The 22,646-nt window shown below is 58.9% G+C and overlaps 4 protein-coding genes across 12 annotated transcripts in view; 2 read left to right on the top strand and 2 right to left on the bottom strand.

Moving 5' to 3' along the window:
- Nucleotides 1–3,694: 3,694 nt before the first annotated feature.
- NDUFA11 (NADH:ubiquinone oxidoreductase subunit A11) lies at nt 3,695–9,040 on the bottom strand. The gene is made up of 4 exons (XM_043911832.1): nt 8,655–9,040; nt 5,369–5,461; nt 5,139–5,261; nt 3,695–3,886 (listed from the first exon to the last, which is right to left on the bottom strand). The coding sequence occupies exons 1-4, from the start codon at nt 8,749–8,751 to the stop codon at nt 3,774–3,776; spliced, it is 426 nt and encodes a 141-aa protein (XP_043767767.1). The 5' UTR covers nt 8,752–9,040; the 3' UTR covers nt 3,695–3,773.
- An 838-nt stretch (nt 9,041–9,878) lies between these two features.
- VMAC (vimentin type intermediate filament associated coiled-coil protein) lies at nt 9,879–13,327 on the top strand. The gene is made up of 2 exons (XM_043911831.1): nt 9,879–10,388; nt 11,562–13,327. The coding sequence occupies exons 1-2, from the start codon at nt 10,198–10,200 to the stop codon at nt 11,869–11,871; spliced, it is 501 nt and encodes a 166-aa protein (XP_043767766.1). The 5' UTR covers nt 9,879–10,197; the 3' UTR covers nt 11,872–13,327.
- CAPS (calcyphosine) lies at nt 12,331–16,519 on the top strand. The gene is made up of 4 exons (XM_043911829.1): nt 12,331–15,226; nt 15,301–15,478; nt 15,584–15,790; nt 15,862–16,519. Exons 1-4 carry the CDS (start codon nt 15,144–15,146, stop codon nt 15,961–15,963), a joined length of 570 nt encoding a protein of 189 aa, XP_043767764.1. The 5' UTR covers nt 12,331–15,143; the 3' UTR covers nt 15,964–16,519.
- The window catches only part of RANBP3 (RAN binding protein 3), a 51,093-nt gene continuing 44,894 nt past the window's right edge, over nt 16,448–22,646 (bottom strand). For 5 of the 9 annotated variants that reach the window (XM_043911819.1, XM_043911817.1, XM_043911824.1 and 2 more), the window contains 6 exons: nt 22,198–22,300; nt 21,678–21,802; nt 20,086–20,206; nt 18,384–18,526; nt 17,886–18,069; nt 16,448–17,803 (listed from right to left, as the gene is read on the bottom strand). In XM_043911819.1, coding sequence (XP_043767754.1) covers nt 17,760–17,803; nt 17,886–18,069; nt 18,384–18,526; nt 20,086–20,206; nt 21,678–21,802; nt 22,198–22,300 — 720 coding nt within the window. In that variant the 3' untranslated portion in view covers nt 16,448–17,759. The remainder of the gene's footprint in view (nt 17,804–17,885; nt 18,070–18,383; nt 18,527–20,085; nt 20,207–21,677; nt 21,803–22,197; nt 22,301–22,646) is intronic. The other 4 variants (XM_043911821.1, XM_043911818.1, XM_043911825.1 and 1 more) reach the window with 1 other exon arrangement.

The following is a 22,646-nucleotide window of genomic DNA, read 5'->3' as shown; positions in this document are numbered from 1 at the left end:
GCCGCCACCATCAACTCTGGGGGTGAGCTGAGTGGGGGCCCACTCAGAGCAGGGCTGGGCCACTTGTTTACAGAGCCCTGCTGTGTTCCCAGGCTGGGTGCTGACCTGAGGGTGTAACAACTGGGATATGCCCCATGTTCCACTAAACAACATACACAGTGATGACAGGGGATTTAGAAGCTGGTAAATGCGATGGACAAAAATAGAAGAGGGCAAAGGGCATGTGGGGTGCTGGGCAGGGCGCAGGTTCAGAGGCGTGTCAGGAAGGCTTCAATGAGGAGGTGATGTTTGAATTTGGAACTGAAGGTGGTAACTGGGGAGCTGTAGGGGAGGGGACAGGTCAGGGGAGAGAGGTCTGGGCAGAGGGCATAGGCTGTGCAAAGGCCCTGGGGCAGGACTGTGTGGCTGGAGCAGAGTGAGTGAGGGGGAGAGAGGGAGGACCAGAAGGCAAGGGAGGGACCTGGGAGTTTTACTCCCAGGGAGGTGGGGGCCCTGGAGGGCTGTGGGCAGAGTGGGGCGGGGCCTGTCTCAGAGCAGGGCAGGGCCTGACTTGAGTGCAAACAGGGCTGTTGCTGCTGCCGGGAAGACAGACTTGGGGGGCGAGGGCAGAGCGGGGGACCAGGATGGGGGTGAATACCCGGGTCCAGATGGTGCTGATGGGGGCAGCCCTGGGTTGGAGGGAGTGAGGTGTGGGTAGGTCCTGGATGGGTTCTGGAGGCAGAAGGGTGTGAAAAGGGGTGAGAAGGCAGCAGACCAGCCTCCAGGTCCAGTGGGGGCGGGGGTGAAGGCTGGCCTGTGGGGCCTCCTCAAAAGCCTTATGTGTCCCCCAGCTCATGTCCAACACAATTTTTTACAGGAATTTTGGGATTATAATTTTGCTTTTAAGATCTCTTGGCCAGGAGCACACATCCCTCCTCCCATCGGGTTGCTTTTGTTGTCACCATGGCGACCACGTGGGAAGTCTTTCAGAGGCAGTCTAAAATGCTCTTTGCCAATGACAGCTAATAATTATAAAAGAACTAACACTGGGGACTTCCCTGGTGGTCTGGTGGTTAGGACTCCATGCTTCCAATACAGGGGGTGCAGGTTTGATCCCTGGTTGGGGAACTAAGATCCCCCCATGCTGCTCAATGTGGCTCCCCCAAAAAGAGAACTAAGTACCCACTCTGAGCTGGGCCCTGTGACATCACCTCTCAGGGCCTCAGTTTCCTCATCTGTAAACAAGATTAAAGGGAAGAGCTCACTCCAGGGCCAGGGAAGGGCATGGGTTTCAAAGATTCAACAAACTAACAAAATGAGCTGACAGTAACAACGCCATCCACAACCGTGCCCTGCCAGTGGTGGGAAGGGCTGAAGATGTTCCTCCTTTTGTTTTGGATTGCTCACATTTTCTTGGCCTGCAAACAGCTCAGAGGCTCGGCCTGGGCTGGAGGGCTGGGTCAGTCCTTGCAGCCTTGTCCCCAGGGGTCTTCAGTCCTTGCATTTCCTTGGTCCTCTGCCTGGGACACCCTTCCCCTCGGTGCACATCTGGAAAGCCCCTCATCCCCAGGTCCTCCCTTTGCCTCCTCCAGGAAGCCCTCCTGGTCCCCTCCGATGAGGCCCCTGCTCCTCCTCCGAGTTCCCCTTTGGCTCCAGTCCAGCCCGCCAGGGGCTGGGGATGGCTTGGTCTAGGTGACTCTGGAAAGGCCCTCCAGTGCCCCACACGGGGGTGCTGCTGGGGCAATAGGTGGTGTTCCAGGTAGAACAGTGGGAGCACGGGGTGCCCTGGTTGGGGGCCATCCCCACGGGGCACCTCCCAGTCTGGTAAATGTTTATGGGCGAGGGGGCCTGGCAGGCCTGCTCCAACCCTCACCCCCACCCACACAGGGGAAACCGAGGCTAGGAGGCAGGCTGGGGCTGGCTGGCCCTGAATGAGTTTTTCCTCCCCTCTGTGGGCCCTCGGACCAGGCACAGGGTTTGGGCTTCAGGAGAGCCAGACTGAGGAAGGCTGTGTGGGGGTGAGGTGGGGCGCCTAGGAGGATCTTCTGGAAGCTACTGCAGTGTGGGGGCCGGGAAGTGACCAGCTGCGGGGCCTTGAACCAGAGCTCTTGGCGGCTCTGACACCATCACAGACACTGCTGATTCTGAGAATCTGTCCACCCTGCTCCCCCGATGCTACAGGCAGGACAGGTGGGAAGGTGTGAGAGGAGGGGCAGGGAGGCAGGGCTGCAGGGCCAGGGACCTGGGGGGACCGGACTGAGCACGGCAGGCTCTGCCCCCTGCCGGCCACCGCAGGGACAGGCCAGGCTGGTGCCGGAGTCAGGGACCCGACCCCTACTCAGCAGGCATGAAAGGCGCGTTCCCATGGGTGGAGCCACTTCCCCTCTTCAGGAAAGAGCTGAAGGAGGCTTGCACTCACATCCACTTACCAGGTGGGTAAACTGAGGACAGAGCAGGAAAGAACCAATTGCTGGGTCTCGAATGCAGGTCTGGGAGCCCTGAGGCCGGCTGGTCCCACGGCAGGGGTGAGGGGGGCATCTCCATCCTCTCTCAGAGACCCCCAAGTCTGGACCTGGGTACCTAGGCCTGGATGTGATCCCAAGTTGGCACCTGGTCCCAGGCTGCATGTGGACACCGGTGCCCACTCTGGCGTGGCGTGCAGAGGGGCTCGGCGTGGCGGGTGGGGAGGCCGAGGGGGCAGGGCTGTCAGGGGGTGCGGGGGCTGGGGGTGTAAGCAAACAGTGGCAGCAAGGGCAGCCCAGCTGAGAGCCAACGGGCTGGGGCTCCGTGCTCTGCTTCACACTCGGGTGAATTATTACCTGGGCTGGACACAGCATGAATGCAAGGCTCCAAGTTTGGCTTTCAACCGTATCAGGCTCCGGGAGAGAAGGAAGGGGAAGATGGGTTGGGGCAGACATTGGGGAGGACCACTCCTGCCAGCCCTGGACCCCCTGGAGTGCTCCTGCAGTGCCCAGACCCCCGCCAGGACCCAATCCCGCCCCACAGGGTGGGCTCTGGAGAGCACTAATTTATGGCCCGCTGAGGCGTGCTGGGACACGCAGGGCCTTCCTCTCTGGCTGCCAGGAAGAACTGAGCTGGTTGTGCAGAGAGCCCAGGGCTGCGCCAGCATTCCGGGGCCGCCTGCATCCCCGGGCCTGACAGGCGGCCGTGTGTGTGAGGCCCTGAGTCCCTCTTCTTGCGCTGCTGACAAAGGCCCCTGCCCTGCAGGCTCCCGGTGGCCTGTCACCCACCTGTCCCACCTGATGGGGACAGGGCTTGGGGGCCAGGCCGTCTGGGGCTCTCCGCTCCAGTGCCCAGGAATTTGGAAATGGGCCGTGCGTGGGGCCTGGGCGTGTTTTCCACATGCTGTTGGCTTTGGGGGAAGGCCCAGAGAGGGGCTGGCTTGTGAGCTGCAGGGGGGCCACAGGAAGGGCTGTGGGCTGCAGGGCCCAGTCCCCCCCACCCTCCCCGCACTGTCAGTCCCCAAGGCCATCCGCAGAGAACTGGCTGAGGCCCGGCGACCTCTGCCTGACACCTGCTCCCACGCTGGGGCCCAGCTGGCGCCGCGCCTGCCCCTTCGGGCACAGACCCAGAAGCCTTATCTCCTGCCGCTTCCTCACTCCCTCCCACGTCTGCCCTGAGCCGCCCTGGCCTGTCACCCAGACTCTGTCACCTGGACAGGGCTTCACCCTGGAGAATGACAGAGGAGGGGAGATGCACACAAATATACACAGGATTTATTATTTTTAGATGAGTTTCACCGTGCCTGAGGTCCCAGGAGGCGGCAACGGGGCTCACACCTTGGGTTCTGCAAACACCTTCCAGTCCTCCAGTTGGCCCATCTTGATCAGTGCAGCCGTCAAGCCCATGTATGCACAGGCAGCGGCTCCGATCCCATAGCTGCGGGCTGCAGGGGCAGAAAGACTGGCATCAGACAGCACGCGGGGAGCGAGGCCTGCCTACGTCCACCCTGAGCACCGCCTGAGGACGACCCTCCCTCTAAGCTCAGGGGGCCAGGGCTGGACCACACGCTCCTTAGGGATGGAGCCCTGGGGCCTCGGCCTTTGAAGGTGGACGTGTGGAAACTGAGGCGGGAGGCAGGAGTCCAGGCTTCCAGGCGCGGGGGCATGAGGGGACCAAAGACCGCTGGCAGGTCTCAGTCCTGGCCGAGTCTGCCCTGTGGTTTGTGAAGCAGCAAACCCAAGATGCCTGCGGCTTGAGAGGTGCCCCGGGAAGGGGGTTCTGCCTGCTGAGCACTGGGCTCACACACCCCATTGCAGGCTCAGGGGCGCGGGTCAAAGCCGGACCTCAGCCAAGGTCTCCCGGCAAAGGCCAGGAGGGCGTGGCACCCTCCCTCTCTGCCTGGCTGGAAGCTTCCACAGAACACTCTAGCCAGTGGGCTGGGGCTTTTCTCTGCGTGCGGCCTCCCCTGGCCGGCCGCCCCACCCGCCAGGCTATGGGAGGCGGGAAGAGCGGCATCTGCTTCCTGTTCCAGGCGTCTCTGCTGTACCAGGCTGGCCTGGGTCCCGGCCTCCCCCCGGGGACACAGCCTCTTCTCCTGTGGGTGACCTCGGGCCACCTCATCTCCTTGGAGCTTCAGTCCCCCCGTCTGGAAGGTGGGGATGGTGACAGCCACTCCCCTGTGGGGCCCTGGGTGCCAGCAGCTCCAAGCCAGCCCCAACTGCTCCCCCCAACGGGCAGTGACCTTGTGTTCGCTGACAAGACACGGCAGAGGGAGAGAGACATAAGTGAGGGCAGGTGGGGGCCCAGATGTATGTAGTGGGTTGGGACAGTGGAGGCGGCAGCCGTGCTGACTTCTGGGGGGAAGGGTGTTCTGGCAGAGGGCACAGCCATGCAAAGGCCCCAGGGTGCTGGAGGAACAGCGAGGAGGCTGTGGAGCTGCAGCAGAGGGAGCAAGGCGGCGAGGGCAGGGCAGGGTGGGGACAGAGCCGGGCGGCCATGCAGGCCACACCGAGCCACGGGGGGCAGGAGGGCGTGGCGAGGTGGACATGCAGTCGGTTCCTGAGCAGTGCTCAACTGGCTGGCAGCTGAGACTGAGGCGCTGCCCTCTCCCCCGCCAGATGTACGTCCTGCACACCCACCCCTGATGGGCAGAGGGAGGAGGGTTCGCAGAGGTCAGGGGTGCAGGGCTCACTCACTGCGAGCTCCCAGGGTCAAGCCTCCGGCACAGCCTCCGATGAGGTAGTTGAGAGGGTCGTCAGGCTTCTCGCGGACCTGGGCGCTAATACAGGAGGTGAGGCCAAATATGGCTCCGATGGCAGCTGTGGGGGCAGACGGGGCAGGACAGGCCCCGGTCTGAGTCAGGGGTCCAGACCAGTGCCGGAAGGGCCCCCGAGGAGAAGCCCAGACGTCACGCAGGCTTGCTCACCTGCGGTGAATGTGTACCGTCCCGTCCTCGCCACTCCCTCCAGGAAGGAGGCGGGGGTTTTGAGGGCAACGCTGTAGGCAGAGACAACGAGGCCTGCGGACAGAGAGGGACAGAAAGGCGGCCAGGCAAATCAGCCCTGGGCCCTGGAGGGGGCAGGCCCCTCCCCAGTCCACAGCGCCCGTTCCTTGCATTCCCACGGCAACCACCAAGGTGGCTTGGGCCAGGGTGGGCCAGGTAGTGGCTGTTACAGGGCTCACCTGGGGCCCCACAGTCGATGAGCTGGGATCTAACCTGGCTCTCCTGCTCCAAGGCCTGGGCTCTCACCCCCCTCATCCAGCCCGCCCCACAGGGCACCAGCCCAGAGCATGGCCCCCGCTGAGGATGGGCTGGGGCCCTGGTGGCTGGACCAGCACCCCAGCCCTGCTCCCCACTTCCAGCAAAGCTCTGTCCCCGCTGCGGGGCCCAGGGCTCCTGACGCCTCCTTCTCGCCACTCGCAGACCCGACCCTCACCCCGGCTGGCTCAGCCTCACCACTCTCTCTGGTAAGTTCTTTCATCTCCACCGTTGCCCCAGATGACCTGCCTCTGATGCTGGTTTTTATGTGTGAGGGGCCCTGGTGGGCAGCCAGGCCCAAGGTCCTACTGTGGGGCATGCTGAGTCAATGCTGACCCGCGCCGTGTGTCAGCCTCCTCAGCCAGACCCTCTTTGGTGGATGTGCAGACCTATGCCCACCTGGCTGGCTCCCTGTCACCAGAACAGCCCAATACAGGGCTCCCCACCCTCCAGCTGACCCTGCACCCATCCTCCCCAGACAGACTCACTGTGGGGCCCAGCTGCCAGCACAGACCTGGGGCCAGCCCATCCCAGACAAAACAGAACCACCTCCTGCCAGGTGACAGGGCACCCACTGCCCTCTCCCTCCTCAGGGCCTGATGGGCTCAGTCCCCTCTTGTTGCTCTGTGGGGTGGGGAGGGAGGGGAGGGGCCCTCAGACAGGCAGAGAGACTCCCTTGATGCCACCCACCTGGCAGAGCAGCCTGGAAGACCGGAGGATCTGAAGGCCAACCACCTTCATTGATGCCCCAGGGACGTGGGCCCCGCCCAGTCTCCAAGCCCCCAGCTTCTGCAGACCCAGCAGCTGGCGTGCTGCACTCCCCCACCATGACCTTCCCAGCTGAGCAGCAGCCCTCCAGCCCTGCTGAGGTTCAGCTCACAAGAGCTGTGGGGGGACTTGTCACACGAGACAGGAGTGGTAACCTTGGAAGCAACTCCGAGGAGGGCCAAGACGGCCGACCCACTTCCCAGACGGGGAAGCCAAGGCCCAGGGATGAGGGGAGAGGAGCCGCGTATAAAGAGGGCATCCATACGCCAGGTGCCCACTTGGGAGCTGTCCAGGTCCAATCCTTCCCCATCCCACACTGAACCCTAGTGTCCCCGCACTCCTCAGAGAGGCTGAAGGCTGGGAAGGAGGGAGTGGGCCACAGTCTGGGGCTCCCCCTGCCCGCACTGTCCCAGCAAGCCCCTTTCCTCAGTTATACGAGGCTCCCACCCCTACCCCAGCTTGTAAACAGACTTAATCAGAGCAGCTCCCCACCCTGTCTGGGACCTGGGGATGCATGATCTCTAGACAACCCTCTGAAGAGGAACCACAGACAAGGTTCAGTGACAGTCCCCAAACCACAGTGACTCCTGGGGGAGAACCTTATTGATCCTATCCCTGCAGGCCTGCTTTCCTTATAGCTCAGACAGTAAAGAATCTGCCTGCAATGCAGGAGATCTGGGTTCAATCCTTGGGTCAGGAAGATCCCCTGGAGAAGGAAATAGCAACCCACTCCAGTATTCTTGCCTGGAGAATCCCATGGACACAGGAGCCTGGCGGGCTACAGTCCATGGGGTCACAAAGAGTCAGACATGACTAAATGACTAACACATACATACCACATACCTGTGACCCTGGCCGAGGGACACCCAGTTGCCAGGCCACACTGGGCACAGAAGGCACCCCAGCATCCTACAAGCCTTCAGAAGTCCTTTAACTGGGAAAAGATGACCTGGAAGCCACTGGATTATCCCAAAGTCAAGGACTATCCATCCCCCTCCACAGCAATCATTTAGTAGATGACATGCCAGCCCACTCCCCCAGCCCACTTAACTCCTCAGACACTACAGCCACCACCACCCTCCCTCAGCACTCGAGGGTCTTCATTGACTTGGCCCCTTCCACAGGTTCTTGTCACCCCCTCAAAAGACCCCTCCTCAGCCCCTCTGCCAGCTCCTGGCTCCCTATCAATCTTCTGAAGCGACTTTCAGACACTTCACATGAATGAATGAATGCACATTCATTCATTCATTCTCACATTCATTCACTCACTGTTACTGTGTACCGTCATTCATTCATTCATAAAGTCATTCATTCATTCCTAGCTACTACCTTGCCCTCCTTCCCTCACTCATTCCATCATCCAGTTACTGTGTGCCCACAACGTGCTGGGCTGGGTTAGAGCCCGGCCCCTGCCCTCAAAGGGGCTCACCATCCCAGAGAAGTGTAAATTCTCACTGTAGAGTGCCGAGGGGAGGCAGGGATGGAAGAAGGGAGGAGGTGTGGGAGGACAGAGCATGTGTAGTTAGGTCCTGAGGGTTGAGTGGAGTTGGCTGGTGAGGCAATCCGAGTGGCAAAATGAGTGGCACACAGCAACGCCCTCAAAGACCCACAGGCCCCCTTGCAGAGCTCCTGGAAATCAGTGACCGCCCCCCAAATTCGAGTCTCTCCATGACCACAGGACATAATGCCTCTGTCAAAGGTTTCCACCTGCAACCCCTCAAACATCCTCCAACATAGACTCCATTCAAGCAGACGCCACAAACACCCAGCACCCAGGGATTTTGACTACCCCAGTGACCAGCTTGCCATATGTACCACAACCTCCCAGGGCCCAGGAACCCTGCTAGCTCCCCTGCCTCTTTCCGCAACGTCTATCTTACACCAGAGGTCCCCATGGACGGCTCAGACACTCCGACGAAGACCACGTACCCACTCCGTGAGATTCTCAGTCCTCACGGGATCCTCTCGGACCCTATGATCTCTCTGCGCCCTCTGCGTTAGTCCGACAATCCCACAGTCTATTTAGTACAAGAGCCCCCCACCGTCCCAAGGCCACCCCACACACCCCAACGACGACTACTGCCACCGCGCGAGGTCCGCAGCCCCTCCAGGACGCCCTCGGGCCGCCCCAGTGATCTGACGGCCTCCCTGCGCCCTATACCCTGGGGACCCGGCAGGCGCTCACCGGTGGCACCACCGATACTGGTGGTGGCGTAGGTCTTGCGGTGGCACTCGGTGCCTTCGGGGATGTCCCAGTACTGGTGAAGAAGCGTCTTAGCCATGACGGCGCAGCCCTGGTCCTGCACCTTACCACCCGGCGGCTCCTGCGGCCAAGGACGGACGCCGCTGACTCTCGCGAGACTTCCTGGGCGGCGCGCGCAGCCTCTCGTGCGGGCGGGACATCAACAAATGAGCAACTTTATTGAGCGCCGCGTAAGTGGACACGGGTTGCGCTCAAGTCCTGGAGTCGGGATGGGAGTAAAGGAAGAGCACGTGCACCACTGGCCGATTTCTGAAGGGGGAAACTGACCAGGATCAGTGAAGGCAGTTGCCGTTATTTCAGGTCAGAAGGTCCTGGGTCAAGAATAGTGTGACCCCGAGAGGTAGGACCTAACGAGGGGCGGGACTATCAAAGGTACTAAGCCTATCCACATGCAGAGGAGACCGCGGAGCCAAACTCTACTGGAGCGAGACGTTCATTATGGGGCGGGAACACGGAGGGATGTGGCCACTCCCAGCGCCAGTATCTGTGGGGAGGCGTGGTCACGCCCAAAGGCCAGTCTTAAACCTGAGTTAACGGCGTGCTACTATTTGGGGGCGTGGTCAGGCACAGAATTACCGTTCAGTAGCTAACTTGTGTCCGACTTTTTGCCACCCCATAGACTGTAGTACGCCAGGCTACCCTGTCCTCCACTATCTCCCGGAGTTTGTTCAGATTCATGTCCTTTGAGTTGGTGATATCTAACTATCTCATCCTCTGTTTCCCCCTTCTTCTCCTGCCCTCTATCTTTCCCAGCATCAGGGTCTTTTCCAATGAGTCTGTTCTTCGCATCAGGTAGCCAAATATTGGAGCTTCAGCTTCGGCGTCAGTCCTTCCAATGACTCAGGCTCAGGGGCTTAACGAGAAAGTGTCCAGTCCCAGTGCTTGGATTCTTAGCAGGACGTGGTCTGTGCCCGGTTTGTAGTCCAACCCCTGGGCGGGATGAAGAATGACCATCCACTGGGTGTGTGTCAAGAATCCCAAACATAACCTGAAAGGGACTGGACCAATCAGGAGCTGTACGATTGCCTAAGGGGCGTGAACGGCCAATGAGAGAAGCGTAACGGGCTCCAGGGGCGTGGTCAGACTTGTGGGGCCCGACCAATTTGGCGCGTTAGATTCTGAGGAGGGCGGGGCCTGCCTCGAGAGAATGACCAATCCTGTTGCCAGAGCCTGAGCTGGCCACCGGAGGACAAGGCCAACCTGGGGCCGGGGTTTGTTAAGACCTTGGCCAATCCTGGAGTTAGTCGGGGCTCAGGGGCGGAGTTTCCAGTTGCCGGAACCAGTGAGGGCGTTCGGGTTTGAGTACTAGACCCAGCCCTGGAGGGCGGAGCCTAGCGGTGAACCCGGCCAATCACGCCGAACGGGTCTTGAACGGACCCTCGGAGGTGTGGCCCTCCAGGGGCGTGTCCAGGGCCGGTTCCGGGCCGCCCGAGGGCGTGGCCAGGCCTGGTCCTCTGCAGGGGCCATGTCAGCGCCACCGCCCCTGCAGATCCGCGAGGCTAACGCACACCTGGCTGCCGTTCACCGGCGCGCGGCGGAACTGGAGGCGCGGCTGGAGGCCGCCGAGTGCACGGTGCGCGCCCAGGCCGAGCGCCTGGCCCGCCACGACCAGCAACTGAGCGCCGCTTTAGACGAGCTGGGACGCGCCAAAGACCGGTGAATCTTGGGACCCGGCAGGTGGACTTCTCGGAGGAGTTGGGCGGAGGCAGATCCGAGATAGGAAAGGAATACTGGTAGGAGAGACGTGGGCATTCACGTGGAGCTGGACTACTGGTGGGACTGGAAAAACAAACACAAAAATACTTGAATCATCACTATATAAAGTTGAGAGATGTCACTTGGGTGTGACTATCTAACTTAACAGGGTCCATTTTACCACTAGGCAAAACAGGCTGGTCCTGAATGGTACAGGGACCACCAGCTGCCTGATGTAGGTATTGGAGCCATGGCAGGTTCTTGGGTGGATGGGATTATATCAGCAGTTTTGAAGAGTTTCTAGCTGAGGATTCAAAGGGATGAGACAAGCGCCCAGGGAAGAAAGTGTTTCGGAGGACCCGGTGGGAAACAATTCAGACCTGGTTGGACTCATTACTTCATCTTTACTGAGCACCTACCACATGCCAGGCCCTGTGCTGGTCATTAGGGCACATCAGTAAGACGTGTACAGCCCTGCCCTCAAGCACACTGTTAGGCAGTTACAACACAGGGTCATTGGGATGTGTGTGTATGATGGCTGGAGAAGGAAATGGCAACCAACTCCAGTATTCAACCTCATAGTATTCTTGTGTATGATGGAGGGCAACACGGCTCTAGGAGGGCCCAGAGGGAAGGCTTCTTGGGGGAGGAGCCATCTAAGCTGAACAGCAAAGAGGAAAAGATGCAGGGGACAAGGGAACTGCAGGATGAGCTAGGGGGTGAATGAGGGAGTGTGTTAGTCTGCTGAGGTTGCCATTACAGGATACCACAGACTGGGTGTCTTAAACAACATCAAATGATTCCTCATAGTTCTGGAGGCTGGGAAGTTCAAGATCAAGGCACTGATTCAGTTCTGGTGAGGGTCCTCTTCTGGGCTTGCCAACAGTTGTCTTCTCACTGTGTCCTCACAAAGCACAGAGAGAGAGAGAGAGCAAGTTCTTTGGTATCTCTTCTTAAAAGGAAACCCCTCATTACATCATGTAAACTTTCCTTACCTCTCAAGGCCCTCTTCTCCAAATACTATCACGGCATAGGGATTCAATCTATGAATCTGGGGATGGAGGTTGGGAGCAGGGGGAAGAGAACCTCTCTGGTGCCCGGGTACCATAACGTTCTGTCTTGCCTTCCTGCCAGTGAGATTGCCGCCCTCCGGGAGCAGCTGCTGACCTCGGAGGCTGCTGTCCAGAGTCTGCAGGCTGCTGTGCGCCAGAGGGACAAGCTCATCGGGCAGTTGCAGCCCCGGGCTGAGCTGCTGCAGGATCTCTGCCGCCGCCGGCCGGCCCTGGCTGGGCTGCTGGCTACCCTGGCTGAGGCCGAGCGCCTGGGGCCCCTGCCAGCCAGTGACTCACTCCCTGGTGGGCCCAGCTCACCCCTTGCCAACAGTACTGGGGAGGAAGAGGACAGGGACCAGCTCGAGCCCGCAGTGTTTGGGACCACTGTGTGAGTCCCAGAGAGCAGGTTCCGGAATGGAGAAAGAGGACTCCAGTGGGACTTCTTCTACTGCCCGGGTATCCTTAGGGTTAAGATATCCCAGAGAGGACCCCTTGGAAGAGCCATAATCCTCAGTGTCAGAACCTGTTAAAAAGGCATAGGTTTCATATCGGTGGCCTGCAGGCCAAATGCAGATGAACTCAGCCAGTTTTTCTTTTTTTTTAAAAAAAAAGCAAAACTTTGAATCAATCACCCTTGTTGGAGAACTGGCCGCACTTACACACGAATCTGGATTTCTGGCTTCGGGCTGGGCTGTACCTGCCTGGATCTGAGTCTAGGACATCCTCTTTAGCGAGGGCAAGTTTCCATTCGCCCCCTCATCTCTCAAGGCCGGATGTCTGGCCCCTGAAACATCTGAGTTAGAGACCTCTCTTTTTCTGGTGGAGGCAGATGGCATCGAGTGCCGTGTGATTTGGGTCTCTCCCTCTTTTCTCCCCTGCCCTGGTTTTTGTTCCTCCGGAAGCACTCTTCATCCTAAAGCCTTATTCTTCATCTCAGTCCAGTGAACCTCAAGCCTCAGGCCATTTCGCATTGGTTATACGAAGATATTTTTTCCCCTAATTCTATCCTCCTCTCAACCCAGGAAGGAGTATGCAGGTGGGATGTGCCGACATGCTGGCAACCAGGCAAACTCAGGCATCCCGTAACCTTCTCTTGATAGCATCCTGCCTCGGGGCCTTTACACTGACTGTTTCCTCTGCCTAGAATGCTCTTCCCCCCAGATGCCACATGACTGGCTCCTGTTCACTCAGGTCTTTGCTCAAACGTCACCTCCTCTGAGAGGGCTTCCATGACTGCCTTATCAGGAGTCATTCTTCCCCATTCCACCCTGCCCCCATTGCCCCATTTTACTCCCTTTATGTAACTTTTTACCATTGGAGTGGAAGCTCCATGAGGGCAGGTTTTTGTTTTCTGTCAGCAGTGCCTGGCACACCCTAGGGCCTAGCACATCTGATGAGGCCCCCGGCAACTTTACTTTCAAAGCACCAGCTGGTTCCTTTCTCTAATCCTCAGAGAATCTATTTTTTCACTCCTTATTTGTATGCTGCCCTTGTTGGCCCGAGATGTTTGAGGCACTTTGCTTTTTTATCAGAACAGGGAGCCCTGTGCCTTTCTCTGCTCAGCCCAAGTGCCTGGCCTGGGACTATGGCAGCCGTTTCCTGCCTCCTGACTCAGGGAATCCCCACCCCAGGAACCACTGCGGGGCACAGCCCCTTTCAGCCCGGAAAACTCAGCATCTGTCCTCCGCCCTGCCTCCTGTGCCTCCTGGCGTCGCACAGCGACCCCTCAGTGTGGTAACAATGGCCCAGTTTTCTCCTCTGGACGAATAAGGGGGGTGCTGTTTGAACAAGGGGAAGGCAGGCTAGGGCCTGTCTATGCTCAAGAATAAACCGAATGATTTCATGGCACCAATGGTCCCTCCTCCTCTCTTCCTACTGTGGGGGCTGGAGAGGCGGCTGCTGTGTTGCTCCTGGGTCCAGGTGGGCCCCACAGGGTGGGAGCTTGTGCCAAGTGCTCCATATATACAGCTCTGTCTCTTAGGCCACCTATGCACACACCATTGCCCCATTTTATAGCCGTGCAAAGTGAGGCTCAGAGAGGTCAAGTGAAAGGGCCTCTGGGTTTGGAGGGCCCTCTCCACTTTCAGTTTTTTAAGTAAAGTTAATTAAAAAACCATTTATTTGGCTGTGTCAGGTCTTAGTTGTGGCACATGGGTTCTCTGTGGTGACACAGAAGCTTAGTTGCCCCATAGCATTGGGATCTTAGTTCCCCGACTAGGGACTGAACCTGTGTCCCTTGCACTGGAAGGCCGATTCTTAACCACTGGACCAACCAGGGAAGTCCCCCCCATTTTTTATTGTTGAGATTCTGATTCTCTCAAAGATGTGGAGATGCCCAAGCAGAGCTACAATAATTGTGATTACATTTTACATTTCTTTATAGAAAAAATCCCTGACGTTTGTAAGCCTCATGAAGGCACACAATGGAGCTATTTCTTTGTGCCTACGCAGAGAATGTTGGACTGCAGTGAGTCACGAGAACTTCTGCAGCAGAATGTCACTGCAGTTTCTCATAACAATCAATGGTGTTGCATCTGCTGTGGCGTGAATCACAGTGACAGGTTGCTTGTGATCCATGGCTTGGCTTTGGTCGGGAGCAGCAACTTCTGACAATACCATTGTGCTGTGTGCAACTCCCAAGCTTTGAAAAGCCTCTGATGATCTCTGGGTCTCTGTGGGTGGGCAGGGGTTCCCCAAACAGGGGCATTTTAAGTCCTGGGAAATCCATTATCATCTTCGATCCCAGCCTGCTGATGTGAGGCTCAGTTGGCCAGATGTCCAGTCTGATGGCAGGCCTTCTCTGCCGGTGGTCTTGGTTCCTCTTGGATTATGGAAGTCAGGGAGGCAGGGGTCCTTCTCTGGCCAGATAAGCGGCTTGTCATGAGCAAGCCCACCAAGTGATGTCTGAGAACCAAAGACTAACCCCCAAAAGACCCATGTTGACAAAAATACTATGACTGGCCATAATTAACTACTGAGAATTGCTTCATCCAACTCAACATTGATGTTTACAGCACTGGCTGCATCTCGGCTCAGCCAGCACTGGTCTGAGCAGCTCCTGTTGGACGTAGGCCTGGGCCATCTCGAGTCTTTAAACTTGAATTCCTCAGCAGCTTCAGCTGCAGCCCTGTGGAAAGGGGCTGGAGGCTGGTGAAGCCCAAAGAGGGGAGCGGTCACATAGGAATTGGGCCGAGCCTCCCCTCATCTGGGGACTGGTCCCTGCAGGGCTGTGACCCCCCCTTCCTCCTCGTGGTTCTGAAGCGCCACCCCCCACTCCCTCCACCCTCCTCCTAACCCGGGTCTGGCTCTCTCCCCGAGCTGGGAGAAGGCAGGCGGGACGGTGGTTGGGCAGTGGTGACAGCAATGCTGGCCTGTCCTCCTCAGCCTCTCATATGCCCCCGCAGGGCTGTGCTTGTGGCCACAAGGCCCTGGCACAGAGAGAGTTACAGCTGGGGCCCCTCCCGGTCTACAGGGCCCTGTCCCCTAGCAACAGCCCTGCCCGGCAGGACGCACTGCCAGTGCTGGGCAGAGCAGGCAGGAGGCAGGCAGAGTGGCCACCCGGACTCCAGGACAGATCAAGGCAGCCAGTCCGTAGCCTGGTGGCTGAGTCGGAGCCCCCCCAGAACTCTCGCCCATCCAGCCACCTAGAGAGCCCGGAGCCAGCATGGATGCTGTGGACACCACCATGGAGAAGCTCCGAGCCCAGTGCCTGTCGCGAGGGGCCTCGGGCATCCAGGGTGTGGCCAGGTGAGCTTTTCTCTCACATCTCCCCAACCCCCAGTCCCACGGATCTTTTCTAACCCTGCACCCCTGCCCCCCAGATTTTTCCGCCACCTGGACCAGGATGGAAGCCACTCCCTGGATGTGGGGGAGCTCCAGCGGGGCCTGGCTGAGCTGGGGCTGGTGCTGGACGCAGCTGAGGCGGAGGGCGTGTGCAGGCGCTGGGACCGTGACGGCAGCGGGACGTTGGACCTGGAGGAGTTCCTGCGAGCGCTGCGGGTGAGCTGGGGGTGCCACACTCTCCCGGGCCCGTCGGTGTTGGTGTGGAGACCAAGGGGAGCCTCTGTGCTTCGTACCCCCCAGTCACCACCACACCCTCCCCAGCCCCCCATGTCCCAGGCCCGGGAGGCAGTCATCGCAGCGGCGTTTGCCAAGCTAGACCGCAGTGGTGACGGCGTGGTGACCGTGGACGATCTCCGGGGGGTATACAGTGGCCGCGCTCACCCAAAGGTGCGGAGCGGGGAGTGGACTGAAGAGCAGGTGCTCCGCCGTTTCCTGGACAACTTTGACTCCTCCGAGAAGGACGGGCAGGTGGGTGCATGCATACCCGGCGGTCCCTCGCCCACACCTCCAGACCCCCCAACCGCCTGTCTGCCCCCTAGGTCACGCTGGCCGAGTTCCAGGACTACTACAGTGGTGTGAGCGCCTCCGTGGATACGGATGAGGAGTTTGTGGCCATGATGACCAGCGCCTGGCGGCTGTGAGCTGCGCGCCCCCATGCAGCCGGCACCCTGGAGCCAAGGCCCCTCTCATCTGGGCTTGGAGCTGGGGTGGGGGTGGGGAGGAGTGTGGGGGGACTGAAGCCACAGAACCGGCTGGACCAGGCCTCCGGCTGTACTGCTTAGCCACCAGTTCCCCTGATGACTCACTGGCTCAGGACCCCGGGGGGAAAGGCCCCTTGCCCACATCGTGCTGATCCCAAAGCTCCTCGCATCCCTGCTCAGCGAACCCTGCCTGCCAGCACCCCTAACCCTTCCTGTGGGTCCCCAGGAAGCCAGGCCGCACCTGGCGGGGAGGCCGACAGCTCTTGTGTGAAGCCGGCCGCTCCGAGTCTTGGAAGGCAGCCATGGGTCACCTGCCCAGGTGTGCAGTGTGGGGCAGAGGCTGCCACCCTGCAGGCAGGCCAGGCTGCTTCCTGGTCAGGTCATCCGGCTTCCTGAGGCCCCTGGGGCACGCAGGAGGCCAGCGTTTTAGTTAAAAGTTTTAATGTAGTTCCCAAATACATTTCATATGACAATCTTACATAAATGTTTCAAAACACGTGGGCATTATCTGGTTTTACTTGTCACTAGCTGACTAAGGCTTAAAGCAGAGAAGTGTAACCGGATCTGCTGGGGGGGGCCTTTGGTGACGTCCCGAGGCTCAGGCGCGGGCTGCAGGGCCACCCGGGGTGCGGGTGGCGTGGCTCAGACGGCCCCTCCTCACCCTGTCAGGGCGGCTGGGAGGTTTCCTGTGAAGCCCTGGCGCCCTGTGCACAGAGACCTCCTCTGCGAGCCCCGACGTGGGGGGAGGCAGCGCCCAGCTGCTCTTGGCCATGCTCCGGGGTGGGGCAAGCAGAGGGCACGCTCCTGTGTGTGCTGCAAGCACAGGTTCTGCCTGCTGTCTGAAAACCGCTCTGCTTGCTGCCCCCTCTTTGAAGGCCCCCAGCCCTCAACAGTCTTGGGGGCAGAGACGTCCAGGGCCTGGTGAGAAATGGCCAAGCGCAGGAAGCAGGCTTGCACCTGGGCACCCGAGGATGGGTGACCCATGTCACGGGGACAAATAGGAGGATGGTGCCCACCCCCCCCCCCCAACCATGTCCAGTGACCCTTTTCTAGATGAGCTCTCCAGGCCCAAGGCCCAACCTGTCCACACCCCAGGACTCAGCCTGGAGGAACCCCAGGTGGGGAACCCATGGGGCTGGCGCTCGAGCAGTCCTGAGCGCCCCAGCATGGGGGCGGGGGTCACAGGGGGAACCAGGGTGCAGCCCACAGTGCAGCCACGCCTGCTCGACAGAATTGCCTCACTCGACCCAGGAGACCAACACAAAGCCTTGGGGGCAGAAAAGATCTAAAAATAAAACCCCCAAGTCAGAAGGTGGGGGCGGGAGGTAAAGATGGTGGTGACAGACGGTCCGGCAGGCCCAGTGTTACACTGTGAGGCGCCCGGCGGCCTGGGCAGGCGGCGGGGGAGCCGGCGACACAGGGAGGGCGGGGTGAAGAACGAGGTGTCCCAGTCCCAGTGAGGAGCCGTGACAAGTCTTAATGTGCCATTTCAATTCAAGGTGGGGAGGGAAGAAATGTTCTTTTTCGTTTTGCTCATCAATATGATGAGGTTCGTGTCCCAAACCACATTCAGGCAGTTCCCGAGTCTGCTTCTGAACGGGACGTGCGGATCCAGACTGTGGCCAACCCAGCGGGGAGTGTGGTTCCCAAGCCCCGTGCCTCGATGCTGCCGGGGGTGGGGCGGGCGGGCAGACAGACGGACAAAGCAGCAGGCTCGCGGCGGCTGGCTCCTGGCGCTATGTGCTCCCGGCCGTCTGCCCATCGCCTTCATCGCCGGCGCCTGTGGGAAGCGGCGGCCTTGCCATCAGGTCCCTGCCTGGGACGCAGCCCCGACCCGGGCCACCCTGGGACACCCGACTCACCGCCTGTGGGGGCCCCCGACGGGGTCAGCACGTCGTCGTCATCACTGTCGTCCTCGTTGGATGGGGCGGCCCCAGGCTCGGGGGCCGGCGCCTTGGCCTCCTGCTCCTGCTCCACGCGGCTGCGCAGGGCCAGGATGCGGTGGTGCAGCGCCGCGTAGAGCTGGCCGGTGTCCTTGGAGCTGGCCTGGGGGCAGGAGGGCCAGGTGACTAGGTCTCTCGGGGAGACCCCTCCTCAGTCAACGAAGCCCCCAGCTCAGGACTCGGGAGTGGGGAGCCTGACCTCCCTCAACAAACCCCGAGAGCAACAGGTAGGAGCTCCTGCAGGCGCAGGGCTTGTCCTCCCAAGGGGTCACAGAGCCCACGAGCAGGCCAGCCCTCCCGACCCTGGAGGCCTCCCTGCTCTCCCTGGCCAGGCCCCCGTGCAGGGCGCCCAGTGCTGGACGTGGAGCTGCCCGCTTGTGTCCGGCAGCCGCCCGGCCTGTGCCCGGGGCTGCTCACCGAGATCAGGAAGACCTTCACACCCTGGTCCTCGGTGTCCATGGCCGTGATGCGGATGCTCTTCTCGCTGGCCTTGTCCATCTGCATCTGGGCCCACAGCTTGGTGTTGAGGATCAGTCGCAGGCTGCCCTGGGTCCGCATCACTGCAACCAATGAAATGTCAGTCCTGCCCGCACCTGCCCCCAACCCCAGAAAAACAGACACACCTGCAGCAAAGTCAACACCCCAGGGAGAAATCCCACGACAGTCCCCCACCTGCCCGTCTGCCGAGCAGCAGCCCTGGCACCCCCACCACTGAGGTGCATGCAGTGGGTGGAGGTGGTGCCTGGACGGGGCTCCCCAGGTTAGGGGCTAGTTAGCGGCAGTGGGGGGCATGCTGCATGGGGGTGGGCTGCACACTGGGGACATGCCACATGAAGCTGACACCCCCTGACTGTCGCCACCCACAGGCTAAGGTCCAGCTCCTCCCTGTGAGGAGGAGCTGAACACTAGGAGGAAATGCTGGGGCTGACCACTGCTCTGAGCTTCCCTCAGGAGATGGCTGAGGGCAGCACATGGTGGAGAGAACCTGGGACAGACCCTTCCCTCCGGAAGCGCAGGTGAGACCTGAGTTCCACCCACAGCCAGCCCAAGGCCAACGTCGTCCTGCTTGACCTGTCCCGGCCTACCCCCCTGTCTACGCCCCAACCCTTGAAAACCTGGAGCAGGTTAGATGTGGTCACCCCCACCCAGGTGCCCCCACCCTGCCCCTCAAGGTGAGTTCTGAGGGAAGGTCTGTGCCAAGGGTCAAAGGCTGTGTGGGGTGAAAGGAGGGCATGGCCAGAAAGGACCTCGACGAGGAGGGGAGGGCAAGGCCGCAAGGAGGCTGGTCACAGGCTGATGACCAGGGGAAAAGCCATGAGATGGGGTCTTGAAATCCTGCGCCTTCTCTGCCCTCTGCTTGCACGTTTCCATTAGAAAAATTGAAAAAGAAACAGAAGCATGCCTATGGGCAGGGGTGCAAAGACCTGCGCCCGAACAGGAGGGCCATTTCCATTTCTGTTCCAGTTCTGAGCCCAAGCACATAACAACACCGCTGCAAGGACACAGCGCCAGCTACACCTGGGCCAGGGATCGACACTTCTGTAAAGGCTGGACAACAACTTCTAATGTGGGAGGATAACTTACCAAAAAAAAAGATGAATACACATGTCTCACACATATGCAAACACGCTCTCACACATTCTTTTTGTAACAATCATACTTCCAGGAATAAAACTCATGTGAAAAATAGTACCAGAAGCATTATTTATGAGTCAAGAAAAATTAAGGCAAATGGAACAACACAGGGACATGCCCACTAAAGAGAGTGAGCAGAGTAAGAGAATCGCCCCACTTCCTTAAAAAGGGCCACAGAGCAGGAATGGGCCTACCAAAACACTCTCGGCAGGATTTCCCTTTTTTATAAGAGATTTTAGCTGATGTTTGATTTCTTTGTTTTCCTACCATAAAACAACTAGCACTTTTATTATCGAAAAATAAGTTCAAAACCTGCTGAATCCTTTCATCTATTTTCACAGTCAGATAAGAGAATCAGAGAAGGACTGGTGGTGGGAGCCTCTGGGCTGGGTGAGATGGGTCCCCCAGGTTGAGGGCTGGCCATGGACACATGCCAGGGGCCCCGAATCCCCCAGGCCCGCCACAGGAACCGGCCACAGCTCACCTAGTCGGGACTGCAACGTCCCGTCGTCAGTGGACGCCATGTCGTTGAGTCTGAGTAGTCCCCGGCCTCTTTCCACCCACGACTGTGAGGTCTTGTCAAAGACAAACAGCTTACATTGGATCTGCAACACGAGGCGAATGCGCATGAACCACCAGGTTTAACAAACCATCGCCTGGGGGACACGTCTGGCTCTTGGCCACTTTTCTGTCCTGCTTTCAAGCTAAAATGGATTTTACATTTTCATAAGAGTATTTAAAAAATCACTATGGAAATGTAAATCAAACCACAATGTGGGCGACATCTCTGGTGGTCCAGTGGTTGAGACTCTGTCTTCCAGTGCAGGGGACACGGGTTCACCCCGGTTGGGGAACAAAGAGCCTACATGTTGTGGGCCAACTAAGACCTGACACAGCCAAGTAAATAAAAAAATAAAAATAAAAAAATCCACAATGTGACACCGCTTCACACTCACTAGGATGGTTATAACTAAAGGACAGACGAAACAGGCGTTGGAGGATGTGGGGAAAGCAGAACGCTCACACCTTGCTGATGGGAATGGAAACTGGTGCAGCCGCTGTGGAAAACTGTCCTTTAAAGTGTGAAACGTGGAGTTATCACACGGCCCAGAAAGCCCACTTGTACGTATCTAGCCAAGAGAAGTGAAGCAGGTGTGCACTGAGAAACCTGTACGTGAGTGCTCACGGGGTATCATTCTTAATTCCCCCAAAGTGGAAACAAAGCAAGTGTCCACGAACAGGAGATGGGATGAGCAAACGTGCTCCATCTGTACAGTGGACAGTTACTCAGTCATGAAGAATGACGCTCTGACACATGTTCCAGCAGGGACAAACCTTGAGAACACACTGCTCAGTGAGAGACCAGACCCCAGAGACAACACAGTATGAGTCTGTTGACATGAAACGCCCAGAACAGGCACATCCACAGAGAGAGAGAGGATTCATGGTTGCCAGGGGCTGGGGGAGAGGGGGATGTGGAAATCACTGCTGAAGGGCAATGGGCACAAGGCTTCTCTTTTGGGGGGCAAAAATGTTATAAAATAGTGATGACATTTGTACAACTCTCTGAATGTGCTAAAACCCACTGAACTGTACACTTAAAAAAAAGGTGAATTTCATAGTATGTGCACTGTATCTCAATAAAGCTGTTTTATGTTTAAAAAAGTGCAACAGAGACCATAAGTGACCCTTTACAGAGAGAAGTCTGTAGATCTTTATAAGTCAACATCTCTTGATAGTAAAATGAATCTGTGAGTAGGGATAAGCAGTACCACGGAAAACTCCCCAATGCCACATGTACGTGGTTTACAGACACACACTTGGGTATGTGTAGAAGGACAAAGGGCAGAAGGAACCTTACCGCCCTGGACCTACCGCCCCAGGAGGGGAGGACCGTGGGGACGTGGCAGGAGGGCCGTGAAGTCTGGGCTAAGAGGAGGACACAGCACACCGGGACAAGATAGTCACAGCTGCTAAGCGGGCGGCAGGAAGAAATGTCTGTTTCAGGTCTGTAATCTGTCTTGAGACAGACCGTGTGGCTCTAGCACCCGGCACCACAAGCAGGTGGGCACTCACCTGCAGCACGTTGCTCTCAGCCTCCTCCCCGGTGATGACCTCCACCTTCTCCAGCAGGCACTTCCGCGCCGTCGCCTTGGTGTAGGCAGCTGCCGACTCGGCCAGGGACTCTGCAATGTGATTAGCTAAACGACATTGACTATTGACTTGGTTGGGGGTAGGGCGTGCCTCATGGGATGCCCCAAGGGGACCAGTGCCTCTGGGAGCTGCACCTTGGCCCACAGGGGACCCCGCTAACGCACCCCGTGACTCTGCCAGGAGCGGCCAGCCCAGCTCCGGTTCCCACTCTCCTGGCTCCAGGAAGGACAGAAGACAGCGAGACCTCTGAGGGTGCTTTAGAGCACCCCTCAGTCGCCTTGGTCGGGTCAGACACCTCACCCACCCCATTCTGGGTCACCAGGCAGGGCCTGGGCCTGGCTGTTCTGAGCCGGCCAAGCTCCCTCCTGCTAACTGGATGCCAGCACCATGGCTGGGGCTCGCAGTGTCCCCGGCCACCCTCCTGGGACAGGACAAGGCCTACCTTTCTCAGGGGTGGCCTCCTGAGACGAGGACTCGGAGCCGGACTCTGCCGCTGTGTTTTCTCTGTTGGCGTCTGAGCTGAGCTCATTTAACTTGGGCGGGCTCTGCGGGGAGTGAAGGGATGCAGAAGAAGGTGGGTGTGTGGGCAGGTGGTCCTAGTGGGCTGACCACTGCAGAGAGGAAGCCCCTCTGCTGGGAGGCAGCTCTTGGCACGTTCTCTTCTGGGCAGAGGGTTTCTCTCGGCCAGCTTCCCTCTTGGATCCTGGGGACCCACCCAGCCCCAGCCCCTCTCCACTCAGCACTCGCCGACCATCCTCGGACGACACCCTAGGCACAGGCCTGCCCTGGACGTTGTACGTGAACTGCCTCTGGAGCCTCTGTGGCATCACCCGGAGGCGGGGCCGCCAGCTGACCACAGGCCACCTGGTCACCTTGGTCTGTGAGGCAATT

This window comes from Cervus elaphus, chromosome 9 (assembly GCF_910594005.1).
Source record: "Cervus elaphus chromosome 9, mCerEla1.1, whole genome shotgun sequence".
NCBI lineage: Eukaryota > Metazoa > Chordata > Mammalia > Artiodactyla > Cervidae > Cervus > Cervus elaphus.
This window is presented reverse-complemented; position numbering and strand designations above follow the sequence as displayed.

What these genes read in the sequence shown, in the direction of transcription:
- NDUFA11 (XM_043911832.1), bottom strand. Translation starts at nt 8,751, where the DNA reads ATGGCTAAGACGCTTCTTCACCAGTACTGGGACATCCCCGAAGGCACC. An exon ending in CAGTATCGGTGGTGCCACCG is followed by an intron (nt 5,462 to 8,654) that starts GTGAGCGCCTGC and finishes CTCTGTCCGCAG; the next exon opens with GCCTCGTTGTCTCTGCCTAC. An exon ending in CTTGACCCTGGGAGCTCGCA is followed by an intron (nt 3,887 to 5,138) that starts GTGAGTGAGCCC and finishes CTGCCCCTGCAG; the next exon opens with CCCGCAGCTATGGGATCGGA.
- VMAC (XM_043911831.1), top strand. Translation starts at nt 10,198, where the DNA reads ATGTCAGCGCCACCGCCCCTGCAGATCCGCGAGGCTAACGCACACCTG. An exon ending in CTGGGACGCGCCAAAGACCG is followed by an intron (nt 10,389 to 11,561) that starts GTGAATCTTGGG and finishes CCTTCCTGCCAG; the next exon opens with TGAGATTGCCGCCCTCCGGG.
- CAPS (XM_043911829.1), top strand. Translation starts at nt 15,144, where the DNA reads ATGGATGCTGTGGACACCACCATGGAGAAGCTCCGAGCCCAGTGCCTG. An exon ending in GGCATCCAGGGTGTGGCCAG is followed by an intron (nt 15,227 to 15,300) that starts GTGAGCTTTTCT and finishes CCTGCCCCCCAG; the next exon opens with ATTTTTCCGCCACCTGGACC. An exon ending in CCTCCGAGAAGGACGGGCAG is followed by an intron (nt 15,791 to 15,861) that starts GTGGGTGCATGC and finishes TCTGCCCCCTAG; the next exon opens with GTCACGCTGGCCGAGTTCCA.